The following is a 25,623-nucleotide window of genomic DNA, read 5'->3' on the forward strand; positions in this document are numbered from 1 at the left end:
CAAGGAAATCATTACAGGCAGAAACAGCAAGAGCAAAGGTCCTGAGGCAAGCAAGGAACTATTGATAGATTATGTTAGGGCCTTATAGAGCAACAGAGAGACTTTGGATTTTATTTTAAGTGTTATGGGAACCCAGTAAATAATTTGAGGCAAGGGAGTGATGTAATCATATTTTTAATATAATTGTAACTGCTGTGTGAGCATAGATGGTAATGATAATAGGAGAAGCAGTAGAAGGAGCTAAGCTCAGAGGCCAGTAGTGTCATCCACATATGCTTGCAGTGTTGCAAGGAACAGGCTGATGGACCACTTGAAAATATATATTGGAGAACAGAGGCTTAGGACCTGCCAAAGGAATGAATAAAATGGCCACGTTCCCAGATTCATGTCCAAACAGTTGACTTTTGAGTCATTTATTTCTCCAAAGTTAGATTTTCCTAAAAATCTCCCTTTAGACTAAGTGGCTACGTGAGATTTCAGAAGTAGGAGAACGTACCACTAAACAAATTAATAACAGAAGTCTGCCTTTCATGATCTAGATTCAAGGTATGTCTGGCTCGTTGAAAAAGAAATTTAATAGGCTGAGGTAGTTACTTTCTATGGACAGTGGTTCACAAAGCTTCGTGGTAGGCCTTGGGTGGCCTGACCTGGTCAGCCTCTCCTGCCTCCCTGCCTTTCACTCAATCCTGCCCAACCACATCGTTCTTCCTACTCTACCCCAATGAGCCAAGCTCTTTCCTCTCCCAGCACCTTTGCATTGCCTATGCCTCTTCCTAGGAAGTTCTTTCATTAGTCTCAGTACCAGGCCTCCAAGTTTTCCAGGTAACTGGAAGAAGTCCAGGGGCTTGGAAAATGAATATTGTTTCAAAAATATGATAAGAAAATTGCAAAACTAAAATTAATAAATTTAAATTAAATATCTACAAAACACAACATATGCCAACCCCATTAATTGCTAAATTTAAATATTCATGAAATTTGATGCTATTAGAAATAATTTTTTGGTCAGATTCCTGAGTATGTTGAGAAATCATAGGCAAATGTATATTCCATGCATTACCAGTAGCCAAGTAAAATTTAAAGGCAAAATTATAAAATCCACTTGAAGGTTTTTGCAACAAAAAATACATATGTAATGTGAGACATGGGTGCATTTTAATATGTTTGCCATGATGTGTGATGGAGTTCCCAAAATTAAAAGTGTCAAAGTCCTATGAAAGTCTTAAAATGGCCCTGCTTCAGTACTAACTAAGTTAGTACACGCTATACGGCTGCACATAGTTGGAAGGATAAAGAAAGAGAGAATTTCAAAGATTCCTCATGTATCTTTCTCTCTCGCCTCACCTCTTCCCTCCAAGCTAAACATTTTCATTCAGGGCTCTCAGGCCTAACTACATGGGCCAGTGTGTTCCTTCCTGAAAGGAATTGAGGTGCAAGAGGAAACAGGGAAGGGATGACAGAGACAACAGGATTGTGTTGAAAAGGCAAGCCCTAATTATAAGCAGTGTAAATATGGATTGGGTAAGTTCACTTCAACCAAAATTGGTTCTGGAGTTAGTATGGAAGAATAACAGGAGGAAGGAGGTTCTGGATAGCCAAAGATCTGAGATGAGGTGAAGTTTATTAACAGAGGCTGGCAACAGCTAAAGCTTTTCTGATTCCTCTTCTCCCACCAGAAGAGGAGGGAAGTCTTGTTGGGTCCCTGACAACTTCACTACTCACACACCCACAGGTTCCTGGCAAGAGACTGGCAGGCATTATGAGAGTTGAGAGGAGCTATTTTCCCCTGGGTCCTTGATCTCCCCGCTCTCTGATAGTCTGTCCCCTTTCTGGCCCTCGGTCTCCCTCTCTCTCTCTGCTTCTCTTGGGGGCCGAAGCCCAGGCTGTGCTTCATGCTGACTCCCCCTCTGACTTTTAAGGGCAACGACTGTGGCAGACATTTCCCTTTTTCTGCCGCAGTTTACTTCCAGCTGCTGAACATTTCCTAAAACTGCTGTGAGGTGGACAAAAAGAAGATTCAGCTGAGACTCGACAGAAATCTTTGAAAGCATTACCTCACCAACACATTTCTGTAAACTTTTTAAATTTCTATAAACGTTAAAACTAGATTTTTTTTTTAAGTTATTGGAATTAACTGCTGGCATGTAGGGTTTGGGAGAATTGAGCTAGTTTCACAGGAGACAAAGGTGGGTGACTGCGGTGCAGATGGACCTCCGGACTCCCAACAAAGGCGAGTCACCCACCAATCTCACGTAGCACCCATGTATGTGCGTGCAACCTGGTTATAAAGAGAGAACTGTGGTAACAGCCACTGTGTACAACAGCCTGAATGTCTAACCTAGGTGACACATTTCCCCCCTATTCTATTTCCCACACAGAAAGTTATCTGATCCTTGAGACAAAACTGCTACTAAGTGTCCAATATTTTGCTGAGTTTTGTTTGCCAAGAGGCTGCTTTCTGTAAAAGCTGAAGAAACAGCAGCCAAGCAGCTCAATTTAAGCGTCATATAGCTTAAAGTAAAATGTTAGTCCTGACTTGAAGAACCATGTGTAAATTTCCAAACTGAGAAAATGGAAATGACACTGAAGAAGCTAAAGAATATAAACTATGTACTTTAAGTAGGAATGGTAACAATAAGCAAAATAAAGCAGATGCTAGGAACAAAAGTATAAAAGGAGCCTGAAATACATGCTGAAAAGCACATGTATTCCAAAATATCTTCTATTGCCAATTCAGCCTAACAAGATAAATACAGAGTGGTTTAGTCACTTAGAAATCCATAAGGATTTTTAAAACGAAGTATTGAGTAAATACATGACAAAATGCATTACATGTAGAAATTTCAAATTTGTTCAAAGCTATAGATTGAAGTAAGTGAAAAAGATTATCAGGGACTTCCCTGGTGGCACAGTGGTTAAGAATCTGCCTGCCAATGCAGGGGACACAAGTTTGAGCCCTGGTCTGGGAAGATCCCACATACAGTGGAGCAACTAAGCCTATGTGCCACAACTACTGAGCCTGTGTTCTAGAGCCCATGAGCCACAACTACTGAGCCCACAAGCCACAACTAGTGAAGCCCGCATGCCTAGAGCCCGTGCTCTGCAACAAGAGAAGCCACTGCAGTGAGAAGCCCACACACCGCAACGAAAGTAGACCCTGCTCAACTAGAGAAAGCCTGTGCGTAGCAATGAAGACCCAACACAGCCAAACTTAAATAAATAAATTTATTAAAAAAAAAAAAAAGATTGTCATAAAATAAATTTGTATCTAGAAATTTCTTACATGGAGAATTACTCCAGTTGAGAAACTGGTGGAAAGAATGTAGTCAGGAAAACAAGGGGAAAGTTAATAAATCAGACTGTCATATGAATACAATATGTTAACCCCACATGTTTTACATACTCTTTCTCTAAACTCCTCATTGAAGTGATCGTGGCAATGTAACAGAGAAAATGCTGAACGATTTTTGGATTTTGAAACTTGAATGAGCTTCTGGAAGAAGTGGGGTGTGGGAGGAAAGTTTGTTGATGAGAATGGAGTGAGTGAAAGTTGCATGGGGGGCCCAGATGTAAATCTGGGTGGAATCCATAACCTGGGCCTCAGACGCCACTCGAGACCCCTGACACTGCGCTCCAGAGCAGAGAAGAGGAGCACCCAGCGCCCCACGTGACTCAGACCCAACGCCCAGCCCTCAGGTGACTCCGTGACAGGATGGCTGCCCAAGGATTCTAAGCGAGGGGGAGAAGGAAGGTAGCAGGAAGGAAAACAGACATCAAGAGCCCCGTGGCTGACAGGGTCTTGGTGCTCCAGCTGGGTGTGAGGCCTGAGCCTCTGAGGTGGGAGAGCCAAGTTCAGGACATTGGACGACCAGAGACCTCCAGGCCCCACGTAATATCAATTGGCAAAAGCTCTCCCAGAGACCCAGCTCCACCCAACAGCCAGCAAGCTCCAGTGCTGGACACCCCATGCCAAACAGCTAGCAAGACAGGAACACAACCCCACCCATTAGGAGAGAGGCTGCCTAAAATCATAATAAGTCCACAGACACCCTAAAACGCACCACCAGACGTGGTCCTGCCAACTAGAAAGACAAGATCCAGCCCCACCCACTACAGTACAGGCACCAGTCCCCTCCACCAGGAAGCCTACACAAGCCACTGAAACAGTCTTATCCACTGGGGGCAGACACCAAACACAACGGGAACTACGAACCTGCAACCTGGCAAAAGGAGACCCAAAACACAGTAAGTTAAACAAATGAGAAGACAGAGAAACACACAGCAGATGAAGAGGCAAGTTAAAACCCCACCAGACCAAACAAATGAAGAGGGAATACGCAGTCTACCTGAAAAAGAATTCAGAGAAATGATAGTAAAGATGATCCAAAATCTTGGAAATAGAATGGAGAAAATACAAGAAACGTTTAACAAGGACCTAGAAGAAATAATGAGCAAACAAACTATGATGAACAACACGATAAATGAAATTAAAAATGAAATCAGTAGCAGAATAACTGAGGCAGAAGAACAGATAAATGAACTGGAAGATAAATAGTGGAAATAACTACCACAGAGCAGCATAAAGAAAAAAGAATGAAAAGAATTGAGGACAATCTCAGAGACCTCTATGACAACACTAAATGCACCAAGATATTCAAATTATAGGGGTCCAAGAAGAAGAGGAGAAAGAGAAAGGCTCTGAGAAAATATTTGACAAGATTATAGTTGAAAACTTTCCTAACATGGGGATAGAAATAGTCAAGCAAGTCCAGGAAGCGTAGAGAGTCCCATACAGGAAAATCCAAGGAGAAACACTCCAAGACACATATTAATCAAACTATCAAAAATTGAATACAAACAAAAAATATTAAAAGCAGCAAGGGAAAAGCAACAAATAACATACAAGGGAATCCCCATAAGGTTAACAGCTGATCTTTCAGCAGAAACTCTGCAGGCCAGAAGGGAGTGGCAGGACATATTTATAGTGATGAAAGGGAAAAACCTACAACCAAGATTACTCTACCTAGCAAGGATCTCATTCAGATTTGATGGAGAAATTAAAACCTTTACAGACAAGCAAAAGTTAAGAGAATTCAGCACCAGCAAACCAGCTTTACAATAAATGCTAAAGGAAGTTCTGTAGGCAGGAAAGACAAGAGAAAGAAAAGACCTACAAGACAAACCCAAAACAGTGAAAATGGTAATAGGAACATACATATCAATAATTACTTAAATGTAAATGGATTAAATGCTCCCACCAAAAGATATAGATTGGCTGAATGGATACAAAAACAAGACCCATATATATGCTGTCTACAGGAGACCAACTTCAGACCTAGGGACACATACAGACTGAAAGTGAGGAAATGGAAAAAGATATTCCATGCAAATGGAAATCAAAAGAAAGCTGGAGTAGCAACTTTCATATCAGACAAAATAGACTTTAAAATAAAGACTATTACAAGAGACAAAGAAGGACACTGCATAATGATCATGGGATCAATCCAAGAAGAAGATATAACAATTGTAAATATTTAGGCACCCAGTATAGGAGCACCTCAATACATAAGGCAAATGCTAACAGCCATAAAAGGGGAAATCGACAGTACACAGTAATAGTAGGGGCTTTTAAAAACCCCACTTTCACCAATGGACAAATCATCCAAAATGAAAATAAATAAGGAAACACAAGCTTTAAATGATACATTAAACAAGGTGGACTTAATATTTATAAGACATTCCATCCCCAAACAACAGAATACACTTTCTTCTTAAGTGCTCATGAAACATTCTCCAGGATAGATTGTATATTGGGTAACAAATCAAACCTTGGTAAATTTAAGAAAATTGAAATTGTATCAAGTATCTTTTCTGATGACAACACTATGAGACTAGATATGATTTACAGGAAAAAGTCTGTAAAAAATACAAACACATGGAGGCTAAACAATATGCTACTAAATAACCAAGAAATCACTGAAGATATCAAAGAGGAAATCAAAAAATACCTAGAAACAAATGACAAGAAAACACGATGGCCTAAAACCTATGGGATGCAGCAAAAGCAGTTCTAAGAGGGAAGTTGATAGCAATACAATCCTACCTCAAGAAACAAGAAAAATCTCAAATAAACAACCTAACCTTACACCTAAGCAGTTAGAGAAAGAAGAGCAAAAACCCCAAAGTTAGAAGTAGGAAAGAAATCATAAGCATCAGATCAGAAATAAATGAAAAAGAAATGAAGGAAATGATAGCAAAGATCAATAAAACTAAAAGCTGGTTCTTTGAGAAGATAAACAAAATGGATAAACCATTACCCAGACTCATCAAGATTTTTCTTGAGTCTTTGAGAACCCCCAAATCAATAGAATTAGACATGAAAAAGAAGTAACAACTGACACTGCAGAAATACAAAGGATCATGAGATATTACTACAAGCAACTATATGCCAATATATTGGGCAACCTGGAAGAAATGGACAAATTCTTAGAAAAGCACAACCTGCCAAGACTGAACCAGGAAGAAATAGAAAATATAAACAGACAAATCACAAGCACTGAAATTGAGACTGTAATTAAAAATCTTCCAACAAACAAAAGCCCAGGACCAGATGGCTTCACAGGTGAATTCTATCAAACATTTAGAGAAGAGCTAACACCTATCCTTCTCAAACTCTTCTAAAATATAGCAGAGGGAGGAACACTCCCAAACTCATTCTACGAGGCCACCATCACCCTGATACCAAAACCAGACAAAGATGTCACAAAGAAAGAAAACTACAGGGCAATATCACTGATGAATATTGATGCAAAAATCCTCAACAAAATACTAGCAAACAGAATCCAACAGCGCATTAAAAGGATCATACACCATGATCAAGTGGGGTTTATTCCAGGAATGCAAGGATTCTTCAATATCCACAAATCAATCAATGTCATAAACCATATACAAATTGAAGGAGAAAAAATATATTATCATCTCAATAGATGCAGAAAAAGCTTTCGACAAAATTCAACACCCATTTATGATAAAAACCCTCCAGAAAGTAAGTATAGAGGGAACTTACCTCAACATAATAAAGGCCAAATATGACAAACCCACAGCCAACATCGTTCTCAATGGTGAAAAACTGAAACCATTTCCTCTAAGATCAGGAACAGACAAGGTTGTCCACTCTCACCACGATTATTCAACATAGTTTTGGAAGTTTTAGCCACAGCAGTCAGAGAAGAAAAAGAAATAAATGGAATACAAATTGGGCAAGAAGTTAAGCTGTCACTGTTTGCAGATGACTTGATACTATACATAGAGAATCCTAAAGGTGCTACCAGAAAACTACTAGAGCTAATCAATGAGTCTTGTGAAGTAGCAGGATACAAAATTAATGCACAGAACTCTCTTGCATTCCTATACACTAATGATGAAAAATCTGAAAAAGAAATGAAGGAAACACTCCCATTTACCATTGCAGCAAAAAGAATAAAATACCTAGGAATAAACCTACCTAAGGAGACAAAAGACCTGTATGCAGAAAACTATAAGACACTGATGAAAGAAATTAAAGATGATACAAACAGATGGAGATATATACCATGTTCTTGGATTGGAAGAGTCAACAATGTGAAAATGACTCTACTACCCAAAGTAATCTACAGATTCAGTGCAATTCCTATCAAACTACCAATGGCATTTTTCACAGAACTAGAACAAAAAATTTCACAATTTGTATGGAATCCGAAAATACCCCAAATAGCCACAGCAATCTTGAGAAAGAAAAACAGAGCTGGAGGAATCAGGCTCCCAGACTTCAGACTACACTGCAAAGCTACAGTAATCAAGGCAGTATGGTACTGGCACAAAAACAGAAATATAGATCAGTGGAACAGGATAGAAAGCCCAGAGATAAACCCATGCACATATGGTCACCTTATTTTTGATAAAGGAGGCAAGAATATACAACGGAGAAAAGACAGCCTATTCAAAAAGTGGTGCTGGGAAAACTGGACAACTACATGTAAAAGAATGAAATTAGAACACTCCCTAGCATCATACAAAGAAATAAACTCAAAATGGATTAAAGACCTAAATGTAAGGCCAATCACTGTAAAACTCTTAGAGGAAAACATAGGCAGAACACTCTGTGACATAAATCACAGCAAGATCCTTTTTGACCCACCTCCTAGAGAAATGAAATACAACCAAAAATAAACAAATGGGACCTAATGAATCTTAAAAGCTTTTGCACAGCAAAGGAACCCATAAACAAGATGAAAAGACAACCCTCAGAATGGGAGAAAATATTTGCAAATGAAGCAACTGAGAAAGGATTAATGTCCAAAATTTACAAGCAGCTCATGCAGCTCAGTATCAAAAAAACAACCCAATCCAAAACTGGGCAAAAGACCTAAATAGACATTTCTCCAAAGAAGATATACAGATTGCCAACAAACACATGAAGGGATGCTCTACATCACTAATTAGAGAAATGCAAATCAAAACTACCATGAGGTATCACCTCACACCAGTCAGAATGGCCATAACCAAAAAATCTACAAACAGTAAATGCTGGAGAGGGTGTGGATAAAGGGAACCCTCTTGTACTGTTGGTGGGAATGTAAATTGATACAGCCACTGTGGAAAATAGTATGGAGGTTCCTTAGAAAACTAAAAAGAGAACTACCATAAGACCCAGCAGTCCCACTGCTGGGCATATACCCTGAGAAAACCATAATTCAAAAAGAGTCATGTACCAAAATGTTCATTGCAGCTCTATTTACAAAAGTCAGGACATGGAAGCAACCTAAGTGTCCATCGACAGATGAATGGATAAAGAAGATGTGGCACATATATGCAATGGAATGTTAGCCATAAAAAGAAACGAAATTGAGTTACTTGTAGTGAGGTGGATGGACCTAGAGACTGTCATACAGAGTGAAGTAAGTCAGAAAGAGAAAAGCAAATACCATATGCTAACACATATATATGGAATCTAAAAAAAAAAAAAATGGTTCTGATGAACCTCGGGGCAGGACAGGAATAAAGATACAGACATAGAGAGAGAATGGACTTGAGGACACGGGGAGGGGGAAGGGTAAGCTGGGATGAAGTGAGCGAGTAACATTGACATATATCCACTACCAAATGTAAAATAGATAGCTAGTGGGAAGTAGCCGCATAGCACAGGGAGGTCAGCTCGGTGCTTTGTGCCCACCTAGAGGGGTGTGGTACGGAGGGTGGGAGGGAGACGCAAGAGGGAGGGGATATGGGGATATATGTTTACATACAGCTGATTTTCTTTGTTAAACAGCAGAAACTAACAATATTTTAAATAATTATACTCCAATAAATATGTTAAAAAAAATTGTTGGGTGGACCCTCACACCTGGCCCCACTAAACTCTTCAAGGCTGAAGCTGGGGCTAGAGACACAGGCAATGCCATGAGGGATAGATGTCCACAGGAATATGAAAAGTCAGGGGCCTCCACACCCTGAATACCACAGAATGGTGAGCATAATGTAAAACCCGTTAGAATCACAGAGGGAAAATTACAACAACCGTAATCCAGAATGTGATGTTAATATTTTGTTTGAGTCCTTGATGGATGAAGCAAACAAAAAATAGGTGAGGACCTAGAGAAATATATGAGAGGTAAATAACAAGGGTGGTTTAATCGATAAAGAAAAAAAATTGTACCCTACAAATAAAAAATACAAATCCCTTTCATGTGTCCATTAGACATTTGCAAAAAATGATTATGAACTAGGCTCTGAGGCTGACTTAATAGATACCAATAAAGCATGACACCAAAAGCAGGGCCTATTAAGGTCACATATTCCAGCACTTGAAATTTTTAAACTTGTTTTTGTGAACAGGGGGGGGTGACCTCCCTGAAAACAAAACATGACAAGAAATTGGGAGCAAGGGGCTATTTGCAACATATATGACAGACTATTTCTCCCAAATATGTGAAGAACTTGTACAAATAAGTAAGGAAAAGATAAATGCCAACTGTAAAAATGGGCAAAGTACATGAAAAGGCAACCCCAAAAAACTACAAATAGGCAATGGTTAACATAAATAGCATGTTAACTTCTCTAGTAATCAAATAAATGTAGATTAAAAGACTGCATAGAGTAGCTGAAATGAAAAATATTGTGCATGTTCAGTGTTGATATGTGGTGAGAATCAGCAGCTCCGTCCGTCATTGTTAATATTTTTTGGTAAGTGTAACTTTGTACAACCTTTTTGAAGGGCAACTTAGCAATAAATGCTAACTTTTAAATTTTGCTTTGACCAAGTAAGTCTGCTTCTAGGAATTTATCCTAAGAAAATAATTGGACAAGTACACAAAGATATACAAGGATACATATTATAGAAGCATTGTTTATAACCGTGAAAACTGGAAACAACCTCCAAAGATTTCCATAATTGGAGATTGGCTTTATTCATTAAAAATGACAGTGTCTTACCATATTTTTCGATCTGGAAAGACAGCAATGAAACAGTTTGTAGAAAGAAAAAAACAGGACTATTACAATTTTATAATTTTTTTAAAAGAAAGAAAAGTTAGTATGTGTGTATATTTGTGTGTGTGTAAACATAAAGTCTGGAAGTACTTACACTAAAATGTTAGCAGTGGTCATCTCTAGGTAGAATTGTGAATTTTTAGTTTTTAAAAAAATGCTTCTATAATGTCAGATTTTTTTTCCAATAAGTGTAAAACTTATATAATCCACTAAAATCATGGTTATTTCTGTTTTGAGACATAATATTATAGAAATAACAAATGAGTTTAAATGCCACCTTTAATTCCACAGTATCAGCAAGTTTTTCTGTCAACTCTAGTAAACATTTTTTGATGATTACAAGAACAAACCCCCCCCGAAAAAAGGATGATGGAGAGGCTTAAATTCATTCACATGTCCTTCTGCAAATTAATATAACTTCTGAATAGTATCGGACTAAAAACAGCTTTGTGTTGGTCTTCTGCTTCTCTGAAAATGAGTTCTGCAGAGCTGTTCTATTCCATGGGGTTCTTGAAAATGATAGAATACTGCTTAGATTTCTAAGAAATGTAAATATTGGTGCGTTGTCTTCTCTTGTGGCCCATGGGTAGTGACACTACAGCCACATTGTTTACTTACCAAACTATTCTGAAAGAGATGGATCAGTTGTCAAAAATGACTCAGTCGCTAGGTGATTTGGCTGTTTTACATGAATTTGCTTTTAAAGAACTTGGTGGCCTGAGTATTCTCCTGTTTAGTTTAGTTAGATGTATCTGCCTTTCATATAAAAGAGCCTTTTTTCTGGAGATGGGAATGAGGCTCTAGGGAAACACAGAAAGCAATTTCTTTAAGTGAGGATAACCTCAAAACCTTGTCTGTGTTCATTACAGCATTTAAGTAACTGTGGTTTTGGAAAACTTGCCTTCTCTCCCATCAAGACACCCCACTCATGTGCTCATTTTATTTAACATTCTTTACATGCCTTTGGTAGGCATGACATAGTGGAAAGGATATCAAAGTGGAAATCAGAAGACCTGGTTTCTAGCTTTTTAGTAACTGTGTGACCCTGGAGGCCAACAGCTCAACCTCCCAGTTTTCCTTCTCTGTAATACAATGTTGAGGATCCCTGATATCTCCCAAATGGTCTTGACTCAGAGGTCAAATGAAATAATCCAGCTGTTAGAAAACCACGATGTCGTGTACTAACACCAGGTGCTTCTTGAGATGCACAAGGCTCTGAGTGCTGTGAGGGATGTAGTGGTGAACAAGATGTGACCTCTCCCTGCAGAGAGGCTTCCAGCCTGGTCAGGACAATAGATCCTCAGCAGTAGCGGAGATTAAGCAAGGAAGGGGGAGGCGAAGGACCTATACTCTGGACTAAGATACGACTAAGGAGGCTTGAGTTACATTATGGTGTCGTCCACTTACCAGTGTCATAACAGAGAGCCTACTAGCCTTCTTAGGGGTGGAAATGAAAAGGCACAGGGAGGTAAGCTTGTCCTAATGGAAAGTGTTATCCCTATTCTCTCATTAAATCTTGTAATTAGATGCAGGACTTTTTTTATTGTTCCTTTATTTTTGAGGCACTCTTGCAAATCAACATGAATAGAACTGAGCCTCCGATTCCCAAGGCATTCTGTCTCCGGAATATCTCCCCAAAATGCTGATGTGGACAATTTTTTTCTGTTTCTATGATTGCAACAGAGAAGTTCAGTTTCAGTTTTGCCTTTATAAATGTATCTTGACTTAGACAAGCAGCAAAGAGGAGCAGTTTTGTAAATTTAAGGATTGCAGTCTTTCAAATTCTCTCCCCTAAAATTCCATCTGTATATGAACATCAGAGTATTCAGGAGGAAAACGTCAGACCTACTATCCCTTGGCTTTCAGCCAGTCTTGAATAAATCATAAACATTGGAGTGAACTTGTTCTATGAATGGTCAAGATTTAAGGCACAAAAAAAAGAAAAAGATTTTAAGGCACAGATGTCTGTAATCTTCTTGGGTTATTTTGCTTCAGATTAAGATATCAGGAGAGGTATCCTGCAATACCATGAAGTATGACAGGTGTATCAGAAATGCATTCAGGGCTTCCCTCGTGGCGCAGTGGTTGAGAGTCCTCCTGTCGATGCAGGGGACACGGGTTCGTGCCCCGGTCCGGGAAGATCCCACATGCCGCAGAGCGGCTGGGCCCGTGAGCCATGGCCGCTGGGCCTGCACGTCCGGAGCCTGTGCTCCAGAACAGGAGAGGCCACAACAGTGAGAGGCCCACGTACTGCAAAAAAAAAAGAAAGAAAGAAATGCATTCAGCTCTGGGTTGTAACAAAAACAACCAGAAAAGACTGACCGTGGCATAAGCAAAAGTGAAGAGGCTTATTTGTCATTTGTGACAAGCAGTCCTAGGACTGGCAATCCAGGGCTGGTAAGCAGTTTAACAAGGGCATCAGGGACCCATGTTCTCTTCATCCTTCTACTCCACCATCTCAGCAAAGAGAGCTCCAACTGAATATTTTTGTTCATAGGCTGACTACTGCCCCGTTAGGGAGGAATTAAACAGTAGGAGCAACAGGCAAAAGGACATGCCAGCCAACTCCATCTGTCTCTTTTTTAAAAGCTTATATTAAAGCTGAGTGAGTATACCCACCTAGCATCTTTCACTTACGTCTCATTGGTGAGACTTATGATGGACTTGGGCAACCCCCAGACCAATCACTACAAGGTGACTGGGGAAGAGAGGGGCTGTGGATGGCAGCTGATCAGCCTACCCAACAATATCTGCCCACAATTACCAGTGGAACGAACATTCATGCTAAATAAGAATTCTATTGTCACTGTTTAACTGTCCTCATTTAGCCTCTTAACTTGTCCTTTTATACTTTTTGTCTTGTTTCTTTCTTGGTGTTTTGGCACCTTTAAAAGCCGTTATCATCAGGGTAACTCACAGAGCACACACTTCTCAGGTTTGAATGCTTCCTCTTTCCAACCAAGTTCATGGTTAATTTGTTACTATGCAAAATTTGGGTGCAGGCACTATTTACAAAACGTAGCACTTCTTTCTGAATCTGTGTAGAATTGCCAGGACACTAAGCCATCTCAGAAGGGAGGAATTTAAAAGGAGCTGATTGTGAAAATAATCTTAAATTATTTCAGAAATGCTGGGGTGGAGAGACAATGTACATGACACGAGTGAGAAAGTTTTAGTGCCTCTGTGTGGCCTGCAGACCGTTCAGCCCATGTGCTTCCATGCACTCTGTGGTTTTTTTACCAGATGCCCAGGGAATATGTGCCTTTAAAGTAAAAAGTTAAATCAACCCTAGTTGGCTGCCTCTGATTGCCTTTCTCATAAAGCATATAACCCTTGAAGCAAAAAGCGGCATTCATTTCTCACAGGGAGAAGCATTTGGGATTTTTTTGCCTGTTTTAAAGACTCTGGAATTTATATAGATGAGTTTGTGCCTATATAGCTTACTATTATTTTTGCTCTATGTTGATTTATTTTGTAATATTGTTAAAAAATGCATCCTACAGCTTCATATTTTCTAGATCACATCCTGTACGCCCTAACACATAGCAGCAATCATGGTTTTACATCTCTAACATCAGAGCATCATTGCATAGTAACAGAAAGTTAATGCTTTTTAAATTAAGTATAACTGAAAATTATTCAAAACTAGTGTTAAAAAAAAAAAGACAGTGTTTTCTTCTCCATCTTAGAGTAATAGAAGGACAAAGAGATAGTGTATTGGTTGAGAGGTTTTGGAGTCAGGCAAAGCTGATTTCTCATTGAGTCTGTACCATTTACTATCCCCATTTCCTTATTTGTTAACTAGAGGTAATTGTTCCTACTTCATAGAGTTATTGTAAGGATGTATTGTAATATGCGCATTGTGCTTAGCACTGTCTTAGGATATAGGCCTAACTCAGCAACTGGTGGGCATCTTTATAATAGCAACAAACAAGTTGTAGCACTGGATTTGTAAGCCTAGCAGTACTAAATAAGACTTTTCCCTTCATTTATGAATAGTACACTAAAGCAGAGATTAGGGCTCTTACATTTTATTACTCTATTTGTTGTTCAAGTGTTTAAAACTTAGTTAAACAGTAATTAGTCATTGTGTGGAAAAAGCTTCTTAAATTTTATAGCCTTGAGCCCAAACCCATGATGATCTTCCATACAGGCAAAATTCCATCTTTAAATAACATCTTAGGGCTTCCCTGGTGGCGCAGTGGTTGAGAGTCCGCCTGCCAATGCAGGGGACACGGGTTCGTGCCCCGGTCCGGGAAGATCCCACATGCCGCAGAGCGGCTGGGCCCGTGAGCCATGGCCACTGAGCCTGCGCGTCCGGAGCCTGTGCTCCGCAACGGGAGAGACCACAACAGTGAGAGGCCCTCATACCGCAAAAAAAAAAAATTAAAAATAATAATAACATCTTAAACTCTGCAAGAAGCAAATCAGAGTAGTAGCTTCTTATTTTGCTGATTCAGCAAAGGGGAATTAAGAAAAAATATTAAGTGCCTCAAAGATTTCATGGAGTATTGCATTATCTCCTTTGTCAGCTAAGCCCCCTTACCATTGAACAGTGGTACTTGACCTGCTTCAGAATGGCAGTACCAAGTACTGTGGCAGACAAACCCCAGTGTGGTTGGCCCTGGGAATATTTACATTGACCCATATTAACTACAGTGAAGCATGTCCATATTTTAATCTCCTCTGGTAGGTTATAAATTCCTTGAGCACTTTTCTCTGAAAAAGTAATTGTGCGGGCCTTCAAGCAGTTTATAATCCCGTAGTACTCAATTGAGACGAGTAAAACATGGGAATTTTTGAGTTGAGGTACAACCATTAGAACTGCATTATCATGTTTTCAGTATTTAATGGCTGAGCATTAAAGACTATTTGGAAAATAAGAAAAATGAGAAGTTTTGAATTGTCCCATTTCCTACCATCAAACACAGCCCCTGCAAACATTCTGGTGAATTTCCTTCTTTCATCATTTTGTGGATTTTTTTAAAACTTACTTTTTCACATACACGTTAATTTGATTACATAACCTTCATTAATATTTGAAATATGGACAATCTATCGTGACTATACCAGTTTACTAAAGCATTCCATTTTCCCTATAGTTTGACATTTAAATGGTTGCCAATTACTACTGTGAGTAAACCTACAATATTCATCGTATTTTATAAAATTATTTTTGAATTTAGGACTATTTCCTTAGGATAGGTTCCAAGAAATGAGTCAAAGGGTTTATACTCATGAGCAGTATATGAGTGAGTACCCATTTTCAAATATATTTGACAACTGTAGGTATTAACTTAAAAGAAAATGTTGCTTCCTTGATAGGCAGATTGTTTCAAATTGCCTTTTTTAAGATTTTGTTTTTAAATAAATTTATTTATTTATTTTTGGCTGCATTGGGTCTTCATTGCTGCACGCAGGCTTCCTCTAGTTGAGGTGAGCCGGGGCTACTCTTCGTCGTGGTGCGTGGGCTTCTCATTGCAGCGGCTTCTCTTGTTGCGGAGCACGGGCTCTAGGCGTGTGTGGGCTCAGTAGTTGTGGCTCGTGGGCTCTAGAGGGCAGGCTAAGTAGTTGTGGCGCACAGGCTTAGTTGCTCCGCAGCATGTGGGGTCCTCCCCGACCAGGGCTCGAACCATGTCTCCTACATTGGCAGGCGGATTCTTAACCACTGTGCTACCAGGGAAGCCTTCAAACTGCCTTTTTTAGATTAACTAAAATCCATTCTAGAGCTTGGCAAGGTTTAAATAAGTAAAATGAAACTATTTTGATGTATGATATGAAACAAAGAGCTTAATTTTTCCCTAATATATTGCTGTTTTTAATTTTCTGATTTCCACCTCTGTCTTTCAGTTTTACAGGAGATTCTAAACTTGCCTCAAGTATGCGCTATGTGGAAACACAATCAATGCAGATAGGAGCATCCTACATGATTCAGTTCAGCTTGGTGATGGGCTGTGGCCAGAAATACACTCCACACATGGACAACCAGGTGAAACTAGAGTATTCAACCAACCATGGCCTCACCTGGCACCTCGTACAAGAGGTAAGTCTATTTTTTCTAAAGTTTGTGATAGGTAGCCTTCACGTTTTAACACAGGAAGCAAAGAATTGCAATTCTAAAAGTTTAGTTTTGGTTGAAAAGGAACAATGTTATTTGTAACAGAATTGACATCAAGTCAGCAGTGGATTACAAGGATGCCACATTCTGCATTATCAGATACTAAAGGGCAATTGAAAATTTTTAAAAATGGGAATAACTTCAGGACTAGATATACTGGGATGGTGTTTTCAACATTATTTTCTCTAGCTCTCTTTTTCTATAAATGCCTCTTTCTTCTTTCTCTATAGCATGTCTTCATCTGTTCTTTTCTAAGCCTCTTCACCTGCAGGTAGATCATATTAAGAATATGGTATCTCTTGTTTTAAAAAAGAAATACATAATTCCAGTTTCTTGGAATAAAATGTACTTCTTTATATATACATACTGGTGGTCTGATATTGCAATAAATGAATAAATACATAGTGAATAGGATAATTTTACCAAATGCCAATGTTATGCTAACAGGCCAAAAAATGGATCCTAATCCATTTTCTGTTTTTCCATGTGAGAATTGGAAGACATTTAATTCCACTGTGGGATCTCATTTAAATTATTTCCCAAATATTTTAGCTTCACAGAAGGACAATTTATAGATTGCATTCATGTTGCAAATGGTTGAGGTTGTAACATTAGATTTCTCCAAGGTCTTTTTCACTTGAGTTGAGAGAGTAAACATATTGCCCTGGAGGAAACAGAAGCTGAGTTGAATTTTTGCATGATTCTCTTTTAGGAATGCCTTCCAAGTATGCCGAGTTGTCAGGAATTTACATCAGCAAGTATTTACCATGCCAGTGAGTTCACACAGTGGAAAAGAGTCATAGTGCTTCTTCCCCAGAAAACTTGGTGAGAGATGACATCTTCAGATATGGCTGTCACTTTAACTTTTCTCTCTCTTTTAGCATGACGAATATGAAGAAGAATTAAGCGCAAGGTGGCAAGATGCATTCTTTTTTTTTCAGCATCAAAAGATCTTTCTTAAAAAAAAAAAGATCTTTCTTTTATTCCTAGGCTATTTGAAAAATAGAGCCAATGAAAGTTTGGTTTCCAAACTGTCCTGGCTTTTTCTCATCTCCCTTTTGCCTCAACTTTTCTTTTTTTGGGAAAATTCAATGAGCCAGTTCCTTTGGGTTTGACATATAAAAGAGAATGATAGAGGGCTTCCCTGGTGGCTCAGTGGTTGAGAGTCCGCCTGCGGATGCAGAGGACATGGGTTCGTGCCCCGGTCCGGGAAGATCCCACATGCTGCAGAGCGGCTGGGCCCGTGAGCCATAGCTGCTGAGCCTGCGCGTCTGGAGCCTGTGCTCCAGAACGGGAGAGGCCACAGCAGTGAGAGGCCCACGTAATGCAAAAAAAAAAAAAAAAAAAAAAAAGAATGATACAGGAATCTAAAAACTCTTATGTCAAGACAGTTTGTATTGCATGGCTGTTTTCTTGGTTCAAAGCCCTTCTTTTTCTTTTAAAAACTTAATATACACTCTTTTTCTCTATTCACATTCTTTCAGTAACAATGGAAATCATCCCCCAGGAAGCAGAAGCCTCAGTAACTAGGGAGAAAGTTAAACATTTGATAATATGAAAGAGAAAAGCACATTTTCCCCAAATGTTACATTGTTTCATGTTAGACTGAACACTCTGAGGCCTGTGTGAGGAATAGATTGTAGGATAAAGAGTGAAGACAGGGAGACCAGTTCCAGCGGGGAGGGGGGAGGTCCAGGCATTAGATGTTTAGGTGGCTTGGAGTATGATAGTAACAACGTGGAAAGAGACATCTTTTATGAAATGTATTTTAATCAGATAGGGCTTGTTGATGGACCAGATTGGTGCTGAGGTAGAAATGGAAGAATCAAAAGCAGTTTCTAAAGTCTGGGCCTGGGAACATTGTTGGATGATAATACCACTGACTGAGATGGGAGGGATTGGAGGAGTGGATTTAGGGCAGAGAATTAAGAGACATAGTGCTTCTTAGGTTTTGTAATGTGAAGTTTGAGATACTTATCTACTCAAGCAGAAATGTCAAGAAGCCAATTGGACTTATGAACCTGGAGCTCAGAAAAGAGGTTTGGGTTGAAAAGTTAAATAGTATGAGTCCTGTTTAAACCCTGGGATAGGACGAGCTTGCCCAGGAAAGAACCTTTGACTAGAAATTAGAAGGGCTGAGTTCTCAGTATATCTCTACTGATTGACTACATGCTTTAGCCATTTAACCTCTTCAAACGTGACTCCTTATGTGTATGATGAAGAGGTTGAACTAGACAATCTTAAAAGGTCCCTGGCAGTTCTGGAATTCTAAGATTCTGTGATTTGTGTAGCAGAAAAAGCATAAAAGAGACAAAAATTATATTTTTCTGTGGTATCTGCCTTCCAAGACCCCTTTTGTAAAAAAAAATTACTAAATCAACCCTTCTCAGACTATTTTATGTAAGTTAGGCTGTACAAAAAAACAATTGGTTAGATAACTACCTAGAATTATTATTATACCTCCTTTAGTTGAAGATTGAATTACTACATTATAGAAGAATTTGATTATTTTTAAGGATTCATCATTATGTCGGTTGGAACAAAATGCTTGAAATTTGATTTCCACAGTTTTTTTATATCCAACTGTGAGCCATTTCCTGGATACTCTATTAATGCTTTGTATAACAAGTTGTCCTTTTTCTAACATCCTACTTTTTTATATCTACTGCTGGGAATATAATCAAGATTTTTATTTAATTCCAATGATATTCCAAGCATATCTATCAAGATTATAAAAAGTGACACATCAAACAATTGAAATACTGGTCATACTTGGTGCAAAGCTACTGAGCTTCTTTTATTTAATTTGCCCCCATTATTTTGCCATTATGTATATTACCCTCATTATGTAAAAAACACTGATTTTTATTCATTGACATGTGGGGTACAATTTCAAAATTATGATGACAAGATGATACTGATAGTGTATTTTAGAGATGTCCTTTTGTTCCCAGAAAAGTTTTAAATTATAATTCTTAATTAATATAGTTTAGGTAGTATCCAAAAAGTATCATCCTTTATCGAAAAAGCCTTTGCAGGTTATTTTACACTGAGATGGTATGTAGCATTATTATTTTCTTAGCTTAAAAGATAGGGCTTCCCTGGTAGCGCAGTGGTTGAGAGTCTGCCTGCCGATGCGGGGACACGGGTTCGTGCCCTGGTCCAGGAGGATCCCACATGCCGTGGAGCGGCTGGGCCCATGAGCCATGGTCGCTGGACCTGCGCGTCCGGAGGCTGTGCTCCTCAACGGGAGAGGCCACAGCGGTGAGAGGCCCGCGTACCGCAAAAAAAGAAAAAGGAAAAAAAAAAAATAGTACCACGAGGTTGAAAGTTTTAGTATAGTAAGAAAAGGTCTGGTTCTTGTCAGTGTTTATTCAGCACTTGAGAGGAAATATATTGATCCTTAAACTCTTTAGTTTTAACACAGAGCCTGTCATGTTGTAGGGGTGCTCATTAAATGTTGGGAAATTAAATAAATTTCAATTCAGTGTGCCTTGATGAACTAAAGAGATGTTTTATTACAAACCATCTCTTTTTACAAACTGAAAAAAAAATCTACTAGATCATTCCTCTGACAATTTGCCTTTAAGTACATGTAGGTAAATAATTGAATTCTGTTTTTCCAGATTTCCCTCAAAGCCCTGGGTAAAGAAAGTAAAAATATTTCTTAAAAACAAACCACCCGATAGGATATTTATTTTAACATTTCTACTGACTAATACGTAAACTAAACATTATTGCTATAGTATTTCAAAAAAATAGTGTTCAACTGGTTATTATCATTGTTTTCAGATCTGTAATGCTTTAAAGCTCTGCTATAAAGATAAAGTACATTTATTCTCTTTGGCATTCTTGATAACTTTATTATATGCATTTCAAACTTTTGCAGATTGCATGTTTTTCCCAAGCATTGGAGCAAGGAAGTACAGTTTAGTGTGAAGCAATATTCCTTTTGGTGAATCTTTCTTCTGCTGTTTTGATTGTCCAGCATATGCAACTATAAATTGAACGTAGACAAGAAAATTTGGTCTGCACTGTCAAAGATCTGTTAACCTTAGAAGATAAATTCTAGATAGGACAACTTAGAGTGGAATACTGAACATGTATACACCTGCTCAAAGAAATTATTTTGTATATGAACTGAACATTTGTTACCCAATGAAAATTAATTTTGTTTTTGTGAGAGACATTTACATAAGAACAGGGCCTAATGAGACCCAAGCAGCTGTCAGTTGCTGACTTCATGAACAAATCAACACCTAATGACTGAATGAGTTTCAGGATATTTGGGTAAATGTAATTATAGTCACTCTGAAGGTAGAAAATACAATTTAGCCGGACTTCATTTACCTTGATTCCTCAGTTACCTAACTATCGAGAGATGACTCAGTGGTATTTTATTTCAGTCTAGAAGTTTATAAGAGGAAAAAAATCAAATAAAGAAAAGACTGTCAAGTTTTGTTGCCTTTGAGAATCCATAGTTTGAATTTTAAATGTAGGTCAACTTCATTTCATGATCCACACAGCAGTAGTGCTATTTCCAGACTAAATCCAAAGTATACAAGATTTTCCTCCTAAGAATACTTAGTTTTGAGAGAGAGGCAGAGGCAGGGAGAGAGAGAAAGAGAAAATTGGCAAATTAAATATTTGTATTGAGGGCGATATTTAGCAGTGATGCAGCTGCAAATCAGTGAGATCACACCCTGTGTTCTCACATGTGACCAGCTGGAGATTGCTCACACAACTAATTTTTTTTTCTCACTAAAAACGAAGCCAATATTCAACCTCTTTTGCTTTCTCTTCTGTTAATTAACATCAGTGCATGAAACTGTGGATTGTCACTTTAAATGGAATAATTCACTTTTTAAGCTTTTTATCTTAAGGAAGTATCTTTTCAAGAGTTCATAGGTACATGTAAGGATTAATTTACTTATAAAAAGAATTTGGAGAGTGTTTACATGTGACTGTTTAGAAGCATAAATTGAGAAATCTAGGTCAGGTTCTGAAACCCTCCAACCCCATTTTAATGTTTGAAACATCAAAACTTCAAAATAATGTATGCCATGGGTTTCATGTAAGCATGTGACTCTAAAGAAAATAAACTATCACCTCGGTCAACAAACCACCAGAGCAATCATTAAATTTTTGAGCTGGAAGGGATCTTAGAAATCAGATTGCCCAATCTATTTATTTGAGAGGTGAGGAACTAGAAGTCCCTGAAGTCTTAAATTTTCCAGTAAAGATCACACAGCTGATAAATTACAGAGCCAGGGTCCTGGGGGACGGGTCGCCTGACTCCTAGCACTTTCTTCACACTGTTACCTGCAGAAGTCAGAAACAGGCTGCCCTTTCCTGGCCTTGTCCCTCCACTCATCGGCTCATTTTTTAGCAGACTGTTTTTGTACACTTACTTTATTCTGTTCCTGTGCAAACTACTGAGACAAAAACATATCCCTGTCCCCAAAGGAGTTCACCGTCTAGATACATGTGACCCTAGACTTGACTCAGATTGTAATCAATCTTAAAAGAAATATAGTCATCTCTCCTTTAAATGACAGTGGTGCATGCGTCTTAATTTATTTGTTTTCTGTGGGGCTCTAAGATAATGTACCTACTTTTATAGTAGGCTTTTCTAAAAAACATTTCTTAATGGGACTGTGAAAATTGTGATGGCTGTTAGATTACAAATATAAACTATTACCATAGAAGAGGTGCACCTGTCTCATCGTATGTACCATGAAGAACACTGATATCCCGCTAACCTGTGTCTAGTGGATGCACCTCAGTGATTCCTGGAATCATCCTACTAGGAATAAAAATGCAACCTATTAGCCACAGATCATTAGTAAAATAAACAGTAAAGGCTTAGTCTGGATTTTAACAACCTGTTATGTACTTAGGGAGTATTCAATATGTGGGTAATTGATGCAGTAGACTTTAATGGATCATTCAGAGCCATTAAGATCAAGTGTATCTGTAGATAGTGTACTTGGGGAGGGTTTAATTAATGGAACTGAGCATGCACGTTAATTCTGCAAATTCTTTTTGTTTTCTTTTTTTTCTTGCGCTTTGACCAGAAAGAACTAATCATGGATCCCTGAAAGTTCTTAGAGGTGAAAAGTATGATGTGATTTTAAAAGAATTTTTTTATGGTAGTCAGTGAATGAAAACCTTCCTGCCATTGCTCTCAAAACATCCTCTTCTTTAGACTTTATATGTAGTGTAGATGAATCAGGGTCCCAAGTGTTTCTCTATGTGTAATGGACTGTTTTAAAGTTTTTATCTCCACTTAACATCAGCTTGTCCGTGAAACCTAAGCAAGTTAATGTTTTAGAAATAAGAAGCAGGATTTAGCACCCAGATGTTCTTACTTGTAAAATAGTACATTGTAGCCCATCCCGTCAACCCCAAAACCATACCTCCAAACAAAACTTTGTTTTATATTGAGAGCTAACTGGAAGTCTTCCAATAACTACTGATACGTTTATTTTAAGAAACTGCCTTACTGTAAGTTAAACACTGCGCATTTTCATCTGTGAAAGAGACAGTTTCTTACAAATTTTTATTTTTAAAAAATATCGTTTTACTTCCTTTCTTTTCCGCGCGTCAGATCCCTGTGCAACAACAACAAAAATCTGATATTGTGTTTTTCTTTAAAATACAAATTTATTAATTAAATGTAGTCTCAAATAAATTAAGATTGAGGTATATACAAAATAGGCTTTCCTTCATGGTGGATGATTAGCAGCTAAATTCAAGTTCCAGAGAGTTCGTTCTCTGAAGGATTTTGAGCTCCACCGTTCCTTGTCTATACAGTCCCATGTCAGTTAAAATACTGTTTTCGTTACTGTGCCTTTTTTCTAGGTCCAGCGCCACCCGCTTCCGCTGGAGTCAGAGCTATTACACTGCCCAAGACGAGTGGGCGTTAGACAGCATTTACATTGGGCAGCAGTGCCCAAACATGTGCAGTGGGCACGGCTCCTGCGACCACGGCGTGTGCAGGTACGTGCGTCAGGAGGCCTGGTTGACTCTGCTTTTCCGGATGTGTTTTTATAGCCATACCACAGCAGCTGTCATCAGTTATAGGGATCACCTGATAAATAATGAGATCGCCAAAGGAAAACGATCCTCCTTTCTGTCTTTATTCTAGATGTAAAAGATATTGTTGTATTTCAATAGGTATAAAGCCATAGATTGTAAACCTTAAAATGTAACCTCCTGGGTTTAAATTTCAAAGTTTATCAATTAGCCCCAAAGTCCTCTTTGTTAGTTAACAGAGCCTTGCTATTGCTTCCCCCTTCCTTCCCTTGATAGTCTTAAAGGTCTAGTCAAACAGCTGCTACACGCTTTCCTACAGCACTTCATCAGAAGCTCAAGGTTGTATACCGTGGGAGATGGTGATTATCGCTAATGAGGATGAGATAGGAACACACTTGAATACTTAAAGACTCTAAAAGAGACATAATCTAATCAGAAAGAGGAACTATAAAACACGGCCACAATTAAATGTTGGGTGAGCAGAAAAACATTTATATGGGACCTTTTAAACCTACGGGAAGATCTCACGATCCTTCCCCTCCCCCCATCACACATGTGCACACACGCCTGTATCCTTCTTCGTTACTACTTGATGCCTCATCTCTCCTGTTACAGCACTATTTGTTTTAAGAATGGATTCTGTCCCTTTTTCCCCCTTGTGCAAAACTGAAGGTTGCTACCACCATATTCAAAGATTGCACTGTAGAGAAAAGTCTAGTACAGATGCTAATACCTAACAAAAGTGAGATATAGGAAATGTTGCAGGTCAGATGGCTGTGGCATTCACACAGTAGTCCATCACTTGTTCACTCGGCCCTCCTCTCTCATAGGTGTGACCAGGGATACCAAGGCACTGAGTGCCACCCAGAAGCTGCCCTTCCTTCCACGATCATGTCGGACTTTGAGGACCCAAATGCTTGGGAGTCTGACTGGCAAGAAGTTATTGGGGGAGAAATTGTAAAACCAGAAGAAGGGTGTGGAGTCATCTCTTCTGGATCATCTCTGTATTTCAGCAAGGTAGGACTAAGAGCCGGGAGTAAGTGATCAGGACAGTAGCTATTTCAATATGTGACTGATGTTGGAGCCGTCTGAACTCAGAAGGTACAAATAGGATGCAGTTTTATTTTTCCCTACATTCCCTGCTTTTGACTGGACTTTGTCAAATTTCTATGCCTTAGCTCCATTTGGGAAATTCATAGTTTTATGCTTGTCTTTGCTTACTACAAATCCAGATAGGCCGGTTTAAAATTCCTGCCTTTCTTGGACCTGATTTAAAGCTCATTGCTTTCCTTTCCTCCAGTGCCAGCCAGGCTTGTGTCTTGGGGGGCTTTGAGTGGGGCAGGGTCTTGGCCCCTTCTCATACCCGGCTTTGGAGGGTGTGTGAGCACGCGGGCCTGGGGGTGAGGACGTGAGTGGTGGTGGAGGTAGTGGAGCTTAGAAGTTAACAACAGCAACTCTGGAGCCAGACTGCCTGTTTCAGTCTGATTCTGCCACTTCCTAGCTGTGTGACTTGGAACAAATACCTTAACCTCTCTGTGACTTGGCTTCCTCGTTTGTAAAAGAGTATCTGCCTCATTAGGGTTATTATGCAGGTTAAATGAGTTAGTACTTGTAAATCATGTAGAACGGTACCTAACATGTAGAAAACATATCTAGAAATGTTTATTCAATTTGCCACTCCATTAATCCCAACAATATGATTGGAGGAAGGAGGAATAAAGGTGAGGGTAGGCTCGTGCAAAGCCATTCCTAGGGTACTGACCAGCTCTACATCAAGAGCAGACTTCTCAGGTCCTATTTCAGCTCAGTTTGGTGGCTGCTGGTGGCATCGGCTGATGTGGGGCCATCCTAGTCAACTTGGGCTACTATAACAAAGTACCATAGAGTGGGTGGCTTCCACAGCAAATGTTTTTTTCTCACAGTTCTGCAAGCTGGAAAGT

General features: G+C 39.0%; 1 protein-coding gene across 2 annotated transcripts in view; it reads left to right on the forward strand.

Annotated features, from left to right (window-relative positions):
- RELN (reelin) overlaps nucleotides 1-25,623 on the forward strand; it is a 519,854-nt gene that overhangs the window by 376,312 nt on the left and 117,919 nt on the right. For both annotated transcript variants that reach the window (XM_029233992.1, XM_029233993.1), the window contains exons 21-24: nucleotides 16,378-16,570; nucleotides 17,358-17,470; nucleotides 23,510-23,647; nucleotides 24,514-24,700. In XM_029233992.1, coding sequence (XP_029089825.1) covers nucleotides 16,378-16,570; nucleotides 17,358-17,470; nucleotides 23,510-23,647; nucleotides 24,514-24,700 — 631 coding nt within the window. The remainder of the gene's footprint in view (nucleotides 1-16,377; nucleotides 16,571-17,357; nucleotides 17,471-23,509; nucleotides 23,648-24,513; nucleotides 24,701-25,623) is intronic.

Source organism: Monodon monoceros, unplaced genomic scaffold (assembly GCF_005190385.1).
Source record: "Monodon monoceros isolate NGI ecotype Baffin Bay Population unplaced genomic scaffold, NGI_Narwhal_1 Super_Scaffold_2, whole genome shotgun sequence".
Taxonomy (NCBI): domain Eukaryota; kingdom Metazoa; phylum Chordata; class Mammalia; order Artiodactyla; family Monodontidae; genus Monodon; species Monodon monoceros.